Consider the following 9,810-nt stretch of genomic DNA (forward strand, 5'->3'; position numbering starts at 1 on the left):
GTGGCCACTGAATGGACTCCTTCAGGAGTCCAGCTGGAGGCCTGACCAGGTGTCAGGCGCTGCTCTGTCCACTCCGTCAGTCCTTACCGCTATCCAGCGCAGATACTGGTCGTTCCCCTTTGTCTGAGAAGGAAACTGGGGCACAGAGAAGCCCAGACACGCGAGCGAGCGGGCACCGGCTTGCCCGGCATCGTGACGAGGGCCGGGCCCCTGTCCCCGGCGTGGGGCCTGCGGTCAGCAGAAAGCAGCAGCAGAGGAGGGCAGACCTGGGGGAAGTGCACTTCGCGGGGTCCGTGGGCCAAGCCAGACATGGCTGTTAGGCTTGGGGCCGCGGCTTGGGGTAGTACTTCCCGCTGCACCCCCTTCTCCCTCCTACGCGGTGGGGCGATAGCTCACTCCTCCTCAGGCTCAGATAAAGCTCAGTTGAGGCGCTGCCTATGAGGCGCCTCTCCTATGTGGGCACTGCCTCCCGCACCCTCTGGCCTCAGTTTCCCCACCCAGGTGACGTCCAGGATGTGCTGTTTTGTTGCTACCCCGACAACGGCAACTTCGTCTTCAAAAAGTAAAAACAGAACTGCTCGCCTGGGACGCTCTGGGACTCATTCATTCTCTTACCACCGGTCATTTACTCGTCCCTGCCCACATCCGGTCACTGACCACGGAGCGCCCACCTTATGCTGGGCCTGGGACGCAGGTCCCTGGGGCAGGCCCGGCCAGTCCTGAGGCTTCAGGACCTTGCAGGACCCCCCTGCAGGGGCCAGGCTGGACGTTGGTCAGGTGTCTAGTGCCCAGTCACCACCTGCAGAGGTGGTGACCTGCAGAGGGCCCCTGGGCGAGGTGGGTAGTGAGCACCCGCAGCCTGGCAGCAGTGAAGGGCAGCCTTGGCGCCTCTGCAGCGTACCTGTGCTCACACGCCCACCAGTGAAAGTTCGCTCAGGTGTACTAGGCCAGGTGAGCAGGAAGCACCAGAGTCGCAGTGACTCACCCAACCCGAGTCAGCACACGGCGCCCCTGGGAGATGAGGGGCTCCCGCTCCCCAGGGTCCTGTGCCAGGGCCCGAACCCAGGCCTCGGCAGCTTGGTTCTCCTCACCTCCGGCCGCCTCCCCAGGTGTTGGAGCTTGCGCTTCGCGCAGGCTGGAAGCTGCAGCGCCGCTCAGCCCGCGGGGGTCTGGCTCTTTAAATCGTCATAACTGTGCAGAGGGGAGGAGAGGCTAGTGGTGGGTGATTCAGATCGGCGGGCCCTCCGCGGGGCACAGGACAGGCTGGCGTGCCTGGCAGAGACATGGGCATAAACTGGTCTCTAAAACAGTGCGACATCGGGCTGCTGGTGCCCACGGGACGGGGGCGCATGGTGAAGTGCCTACTGTTTCTGAGGGAGTAGATGCCACGAAGCCATCTGCGCAGCTGCCTGCCCGTGGTAAGACTGGCAGAGCAGTCTGGCAGGGCCTGCTCTAGAAGTTGGGCTCCAGCCACGTTTACGGTCACCTCCTCCAGGAAGCTGCCCTGATAGCCCGGCAGGGAGCGCTGCCTCCCTCATCACAGCGCTGATCCTCGCCTGGGCTACCGCTGTCTGGCTCCTTCTCCCTTCTCCCCACTGAGTCACTAACACCCTAGACAGGGCCAGGCCCAGCCCGTTCTCTGTCGGCCCGGCCCAGAGCAGCCCTCATCAACTCTGCTGAATTTAAGGGAATGAAAGCATGAAGGGTGTTGCAGAGGCTGCCTGTAACCTCATTTCTGCTTCTCAACCGAAACTCCTTCCCCCTCTTCCCTCCCTGTCATTCATTCATTCACTCACTTAGCAAACATTTATCGAGCATCGGCTGTGTGCCAGGCACTGGGGATATAGAGCAGTCAACACGCCGGGGCAAACCCCCTGCTGTCCTGAGCCGACCCTCCAGCACAGGGGACAGACGATGAGCTAAGGAAGTAAACCCAGAGACACAGGGTCCGTGCTGCCCAGAAAGGTGACGGGGGTCTGTTGGTGGGCTCAGCAGAGCTGGTGGGACTTGGGGTTTTGCCCGGGAGGCCAGGAACGGCCTCTCTGAGAAGGGCAGGAGCGGTCCAGACCCCAGGAGCAGCAGGTGCAAATGCCCCGAGGTGCGAGCAGTGGCTGTGTGACCCTGACCGGCAGAAGCTGCGCGGGGGAGGGAAGAGTTCTGAGAGGAGACAGGGCTGCTGCGTGGCCATCCTGGCTGCGCTTTTCCTGCGAGAGACGCCGCTGCCGGGGCCGGGTCCAGACAAAGGAGCGGCGGGTGCTGCTGTAGGTTTTAACAGGCCCCGCCGCGGGCCCTGCCTCTGGGGGGAGGCGGCCCGGCCTTCAGGCCAGGGACCAGTGGGGTGGCCCGAGGGCTCGGGGTCCACACAACAGCGGGTGCACATGCTAACCCCAGCCTGTGTCTCAGAGCTATGAGGAAAGAACAAAAATGGGGTGAAGGGGAAGACGGGAGCCTCTGCTGGTGTTGCCACTGCTGGTCACCCAGAGACCAGCCCTGGTGAGGGAGAGCAGGAACCCACCCCACCCCCACCCCGCATTTGTTAGTGGCTGGGAGGGGTCAGCCACGGACCTGCAGGCCCTATTTTGCTGCCCTTCTATTTCCTGGCTCCTATTACCTGCCCACAGATTCAATTTGCAGAGACCATTGTGCACCTCCAGAGCCTGGATTCTAAGGAAACGGAGAGCCGGGAGGAGCGCACAGGAGGCGGGCGGGGTCTGAGCTGCGGGCTGCAGCCCCCCCCAGCCCGCAGCCCCCACTCCTTTCATGACGAACAATGAGGGTACGGCTGCCAGGCCTTGGGGCTCCCCAGGCGCAGTAGAGCGCCTCTCAGGCCTGCTCCCCCTTCGCCTGGTCCCCTCGTTCAGCAAATGCCAGTGAGCACCTGTGTCCCCAGGGAAAGCACGGGAAGAAACTGGGCGGGGTCCCAGCTGTGGCGTGGGCGCGGAGAGCGCAGGGAGGGGCCGGGGAGGCAGGTGCCTGTGAGGGGTCCCCCCCCCCCCGAGGAGGGACGTGGGGTCTCAAGCTGGGGCACACTTCCGAGGCCTGGGGGAACGCAGCCCGAGCGATGTCGTGGGGGCGTCCCTCTCTGAGCTTTGAGGCCCCAGAGAGGTGGTACCTGTGGGGGTGCAGGGTCAGGGGGGCTAGTGAGACGGGGCAGGGCGTGGCTATGGAGCTGAGAAGGGGCCAGCGGGGGAGGAATGAGAGGAAGAGATGAACCCGTGTCCGGTCACACCCAGACGCCCGGGGTGTTCACCTGGGCCACACCCTTGGCTAGGTAGAGACTCCCAGCCCTGGGGGACAGAGACCGAGGGTCACGGGGGAGAAGGCTGACCAGGGCAGAGGTGTTTGAGGCAGAGGAGAAGGGGCTGGCGCAGCCCCTCGGCCGCCTCTGCACATCCGGTGGGCACTGACCGCTGCCAAGCACGGGCCCCGCCCCTGCCCTTCCCGGAGGGGAGCGCCCAGCCCCTCCGCCAGTGCCCAGCTTCCGCACCCACAGTGGAAGCCGGGCTTCCTGTTTGACTCGGGTTTGAATGCCGCCCCCTCCGCTTCCCCCGGGTTCCTTATCAGACTCACCTGTCTGGCTCCCTTCGCTCACCTGTGTGAGGCAGCAGTGCCTGTCTTGGAGACAACTAACGGGTAGTCAGCCAGAAGTGTTGGGGACCAGGAAGCTTGACTGTGAGCTCCCCTCTGCCCGCTCATACCTGCATTCAGTGTATCTGCATCCCCTTCCCGTCCCCTCACTGAGAACTCCTCTGCGTTCCTCAAAGCCCGAGTCAGATGGCCCCTCCTCTCTGAAGCCGCCTCTGTCATCCCCACGAGAACTCCCCCGGAATCCTTGTGCGCGTTCACCCAGCATTTGTCGAGCACCCACTGTACCGCACCCACTTTCTCTGACCCTCCCAGAAAACATTCCGCTACCGCTCCCACGGGTGTGGCCTCCCCCAAGCCAAGCAGAGATCTGTTAACCTGAGCTGCTGGGAGCAAGTCTCCTTGCCTCCCAGATAGGGCAACTCTGCCCCTCTGGGGTTGGGAGAGGGAGAGGGGACAGAGCCGGAATTTGGGGTGACGGGAGGCGGCTCCCCCGTGGCCACACCGGAGACTCACCGTCCTTCTCCCTTGACTCTCCCCGCCCTTAATTCCTCCTCCTCCTCGCTCTTCCCCTTTGTGTCTCCTCTCACCTCTCCCCTCACTCCCTGTCGCCTTTCTTTTCTCTGTTGTGCTCACCCCTTCCCCTCCCCTCTCTTGCCATCTCTCGTCCTGCCTCCCAACCCTCTCGGCTGTTCTTTTCTCCTCTCTTGCCATCTGGGCTCCCACAGAGCCCCCGAAGAAAAAGCGGTCTGTGGTGTTGGACGAGATCCTGGAGCAGCTGGAAGACAGTGAAAACGACAGCGAGGAGCAAACCCTTCAGCTGCGCACTGGCAGCGAGAGGGTACGTGCTCCCGGGCCCTGGGGAAGGGACAGCCTCGGCTTCGTGCTCCCTGCCACGGGGGTGGGGGCGGGGCCCTCGAGGGGCCAGCGGGGACCCCGGTCCAAGGTCGGGGGGACGGGGCCTGGGGCCAATATTCTGACTCGTCCTGGGCCCAACCCCTCACTCACCGGCAAGTTTGACACCCCCACCCGCCCTGCGCCTGGCCCAGAGGGCCGGAGAGCAGACAGGAAGGCCGCAGGGAGTCACTCAGCGTAGTGGGAGCACCCCAAAGCTGCAAAACAAAGCGGCCCCGCCTCACTGCCCCCTCAGAAGCCCTCCTGCTCGCGCAGCCCTGAGATGCCGGCAGGGCCCCATCCTGCTAACTAGAAGGTCAGGGCTCCGGGGTGCACCACGCATGGGCGCGGGGACCCCCGCCACCCGGCCCTCACCCGCTAGGACCAGGACTGAGGGCTGCACCCCTCCAGCCAGCTCAGCTGGGGACCCCCGCCCAGATGCCACGCTGCTCCTCACGACGAGATAGAAACGCCGTGCTAATCTGGAAAACACGGGCACACGCTGCGTGCGTCAGGCAGACTCCAGAAGTTTCCATCTCGTTCTCCCCTCCAGGGCTGCTGAGCCGCGGCTCCCCGCGGCGTCTCTCCAGGAGTCGCTCACAGCTGGGGCCCTGGCTGTGCCCTGCCCCGACCTCCCACACCAGCACCGCAGTCCGGCTGAGGCACCAGGCAACCCCGAGCCCCGCGACCACGGCTGTGGAGAGCCCGAGACCCAGGACACCGCGTCCCCACAGGCCGGGCTCAGTGACCACACGCCCTGCACTCCCGGAGCCCTGGAAGCACGCTGAGGCCCCGGCACAGAGTTCCAGGCTCCGGCCTGGGCGTCCGAGCCAGCGCGTGCCTTCTCCACCCCGGAGGTCAGCCTGCCCCCTCTGGCGGGAGCACCCACCCGCTGGCCTGGGCCTGGGTCCCGGCCTCGCCATTCCCAACAGTGCGGCTCCGGACAGGCGAGCCCCACGGGGACCTTGACTTTTCTCTCTGTAAATTATTGTGGGTGCTCAGGCCTGCCTCCGGGGTCACACTCGGACTGAGTCAGTGGGCCCCAGTAAAGCCCAGAGAGCATGCACATCAGCATCACATTTACCTCTGTGGGGGTGCTGGGTGGGCTTCCCAGTGGGGCGCCCAGTGGGCTCGGGGGGTCCTCAGACTGCATTTCTCAGGGAGAAGGCGCCAGTCTTCAGATCGGAAACTGCACTGGGCCGGGACAGCTCGGCCCTGGAGACACAGGCCCCGAGCACCCGCCCCCCGCCTTTGTGCTGGGCCACCCCACAGGCAGCAGGTCACCCACAGCCTTCTGGGGGTCTCGTCGTCGACGTTAATTAAGCCTTCCCAGGCCAGGCCTCCACGCCGGGTCTCCGGGAGGACAGGGCCTCCCAGCTGCCCGTCCTGTTGAGGGCCTATGGGTGGGCTGTGCTGGTTGGACACACATTTGTATTCACATGTCCACAGCACCGGCGCCCAGAGCATGGTCTGTCATCGCCCAAATAAGACCGTCAGACCTGCCATGGGCCTGGATCAGGAGGCATCAGTGGCACCACCTTAGCTGGGAGCAACACAGAGCAGGATGTGCTGTGCCCTGGTGTCGCCGGCTGAGCTCAGTCTCTGTGTTAAAGCCCCCTGGGCCCCGGTAATGAGCCACCGCACAGCAGCCTCGGGGATGTGGCCCTGACTTCACCTTCCAGTTCCTCAGCAGCATCTTTAAGAGGGGCCATGTTAAGAGCACCCCCTCCGCAGGCCCCCTCTGCAGGAGTCTCTGTCTGACCCTAGAGGCGCCGTTCTTTAGTCCTTTAAGGTTGAAGCTTTTCAGCTTCGCCCTCAGATTCCGTGGGCCAGGGAGTCTTGCAGAAGCTGATAGCCTGAGGCAAGAACAGGAGTGGGAGCTCCGCACTCCCCAGGCCCCCCCAAATCAGCCTGGTTACCAGCAAGCCAGGAGACTGCCCCCATGGGTCCTTCCTGCCCCAGCCTGGCTCTGTGACCCTTGTCTGGGGCTCACTGTGGGGGCAACAGCGGTTGGAGCAGGGCATTCGACTCCTGTGAAGATTTCAAGATGCCCCATCGCCCGCCTTCATGCCATCCCTCGCTCCCGCAGACTCCACCCACAGGAGACTCTGCCCTCGCCTCCCTGCCTCCTGACCCAAGCTCAGCATTCTGCACGAGCAGAGGATCCGGAAGGATCTGTGACCTGGAGTGAGTCAGTTGTCGAGTCAGTTGTCGTTTGAAACCCACCGGGGCCCACCCCTGGACACACTCAGAACAAAGTCTCAGCGGCAAGAAGGTCCTGCCCTGCGCTCTGATCTTTCAGTGTGTCCGCCCCCGGGTCTCACAGCCCTGAGCCCTCTCCCACCCCTTTGAAAATGACTCCTGCTGAAACACATAGCAGCTGTCGCTGTGGTAATTGCTGTTGTAGTCCTCGTCATTCTGGAAGGAAGTGCCATATCCTAGGTGGTAAAAACAGCCCGCGTGAAGCACTCACCTCAGCTCGGCCCGAGGAGGGAGAAGCAGCCACATGAAAGCTCTGCCAGGGAAGTGGCTTGTTCCTGGTGCTGGGGTCCAGCCTTTGGGCAGGAAGGTGAGGTCCAGGGAGCTGAGTTTGCAAGAAAGGATATTTTAGGTTCCGAACACCAGAGGATCTAGGAGAGAAAATCCAGAAACACACCATGGAGGTGGTGCAGGAGCAGCCACTGTCTCCATCCACAAACTGGTGGGGGCAGAAGGCAGGTACGTCCACGACCAGAGGGGTCTGAGGCCCCCAAAGAGCCCAGGCCAGGCACCCGGGGAGGAGAGAGGCCAGGCCCGGGAGGCCAGGGGCTGCAGGGTCGGGGGCGTCTGCCCTGGTGGGCCTGTCAGCGCGCAGGAGCAGGGCTCGGAGAGGCCGAGGGCCGCACCCAGGCCCCCCTGCTCCAGGCTGCCTGGGGGAGAAACAGGACATCCCCCAACCCCCCTGCTCCTTTTCCTGCATGGAGAGTCCATTGAGGGGCCAGCCCTCGGCTGGTAACACCACCGCCTCCCTGAGGCCCTCCAGTTTGGGGGTGCTTGGACCCTGTTACCTGGAGGGAGCTGGAGAGGCCTGCTTCCCTGACGGACAAGAAGGAGCCGATCTTGGGGGACGGGTCGGAGCAGAGTGGGGGGCAGTGGGATTTGTGCTCCTGGGCTGCAGAAGGCCAAGCAGACGGCAACCCGAGAATGGCAGAAGCCTGGTGGTCGGGCAGCCAAGGGCCTGAGGCCCAGAGAAGCCCTGAAGGTTGAGCCAAGTGTTCACACATGGGCTGAGCCTCCAGGAGGAGGGGGCAGGGGGCAGAGGAACGTTTTGGGAGACACCACCTGATGCCCAGGGCCGAGGAAGTCAGGGCACAGGCCTGCGGGGCCGGCCTGGGGTGCCAGGGGGCAGCGACATGATGGAAAGGAGCCGATCCAGCATGGCGGCCCAGAGAGGATGCCCGCCGCCCCCCAGCCCAGGACAGGCCCCAGTTGGTGGCTGCTGAAGTGCACATCACGTGAGCCTGTGCCCTTGGGACCTTCTGCCCCTCCCATGCCCGGTCACTGGTGGCCAGGGGTGCCACTGTCCCCCCAGTAGAAGACGTCTCAGGAGCCAGGCTCGGGCTGCTCCTCAGCGCCCAGCTGGCAAAGGCCTGAGGCCAAGGGTGACCTCAGGGCACCTGCGGAGGCTGGGCCAGGCCGGGAGATCGCTCCCTCAGCCTGCATCCTCCTGCTGATGGGCACTGGGCAGGGGCTGGAGCGGGGTGACTGGACGGGCACCCGGGGTCGCGGCCTCTGAGGAAAGGGCGAGGGCAGTGGAGCTGCAAGGCCACTGCCGGGTGGGGGTGGGGACGGGCAGAGGAGCCCACTGCCAGGCCTCCGCCCCATTCTCTCGCTCGCCACCCCCCAAACAGCGGGCACCCTGTGTGCCGGGCGCCGTGCCGGGCACCAGGGACAGCAGCCAGGGCGCGCACGGTCTGTCCCGGGGCGCCCAGCCCCACGCCAGGCAGAAGACGGCTTGGTGCCCGGCGCTCCCCGCTCCTCGCCTGCCTCCGTGGTTTGTCTTTGCAGGCAGCGCCTGTGGTGCTAGGCAGCTTCTGGGAAAGGATTAGTGCAAGCCGAGCATGCAGGCTTTGGTGAGCACAGCCGAGTTCGGTTTCAACATCTAATTCAATTTGTTCTGCCGAGATTGAAATATGAAATGGTTGCCAGTCAAACGTTCAAAGGACGGTGGAGGGAGAGCGAGGGAGAGGGAGAGGAGCCGCCTGCTGAAATGTAAATTTTAATGAAAATGACTTTAACCCTTTGGAGTGCCTGGGGGGATGCTGCACACCCCCCTTCCCGGGAGACAGCCTCTCGGGTTTCCTCTCCTCCCCGCAAGAATCTTTTTTCCAGGATTTCGTGTTTAATAATAAAAGATTCATGCAATACTTGCTTAATAATCATTGATTCTCCCCTCTCCCCTCCGCCTTTGCCATCAGCGCCTTCCCCTTCCGCAGCTTTCCGGAGCCCTGGGCCGCTGCCCTGCTGCTCCTCCAGACCCCTGCGCGCCCCCGGGCACCTGCTACCTGGGTCTGTCCTCCCTCGGAGGGGACGGCCAGGAGGGCAGGGCTGTGCCTGTGTGCCTGGCGCGAAGAGGAGGCCCTTGTAAGTTTTAGACACCTGATGAAGGAATGAATGACCCGTCCCCGCTCGAGCCCGGCAGCAGTGGGAGGTGAGTGTATGGGGCGTAGGGAAACAGCAGCGTCTGAGTTGGGGTGAATACACTATCCCTCTCTGAACCCCGCCGGTGGACGGCACCGTGGCCCCACTGCCCAGCCTATCTGCTGGACCACTCAGAGGGAAGCCAGTTGGATCAAACACCTTAAGTAGGAGGTGACCATTTGCTGTCAGGGGGAGGTGGAGGGCTCCCCGGGGTGAGGGGGGGGCCCTCAAGTCCAGGTGAAAAGACTGGGCCAAAGGCGTAACAAAGTGGCATAAAAAAAATGGGAAAGTGTGTTTTTCCTTAATAAGTCTAAGCAGTAATGTGGGGTGCAGCTCAAAGTTTCAGAGTCATTCTGATGCCGCTTCTGCACAATTCCAAACTCTCCCCACAGGAATCCTGACCTGAAGCGGAATGTGCATCCCAGACCCTACCTACCCGTCACCCCCCAGCACCTGTGTGGTTTCCAAAAGCTGGCCCAGCTGTCTCACGAAGCGTGAACCGGGGCTTCGTGATAGACACGGTGACTTTAGGCGGCCCACACTTCCTTTTTTTATGAGTTTTTCACATGCATGTTACAAATACAAGCAGCCAGCTCATCAAGCCTGTGATTTCCCCATGCCTTAAAGGGAAGGTTAAAAAAAGGAGATAAA

At 63.2% G+C, this 9,810-nt stretch overlaps 1 protein-coding gene across 1 annotated transcript in view; it reads left to right on the forward strand.

Annotated features, from left to right (window-relative positions):
• RBM19 (RNA binding motif protein 19) overlaps positions 1–9,804 on the forward strand; it is a 104,694-nt gene extending 94,890 nt beyond the window's left edge. Inside the window, exons 24-27 of the mRNA XM_012731157.1 lie at positions 4,314–4,426; positions 5,033–8,730; positions 8,937–9,169; positions 9,552–9,804. Of these exons, the coding sequence (XP_012586611.1) occupies positions 4,314–4,426; positions 5,033–5,041 (122 nt within the window). The 3' untranslated portion in view covers positions 5,042–8,730; positions 8,937–9,169; positions 9,552–9,804. The remainder of the gene's footprint in view (positions 1–4,313; positions 4,427–5,032; positions 8,731–8,936; positions 9,170–9,551) is intronic.
• Positions 9,805–9,810: the final 6 nt, after the last annotated feature.

This window comes from Condylura cristata, unplaced genomic scaffold (assembly GCF_000260355.1).
Source record: "Condylura cristata isolate star-nosed mole 26May11 unplaced genomic scaffold, ConCri1.0 scaffold00029, whole genome shotgun sequence".
Classification (NCBI taxonomy): domain Eukaryota; kingdom Metazoa; phylum Chordata; class Mammalia; order Eulipotyphla; family Talpidae; genus Condylura; species Condylura cristata.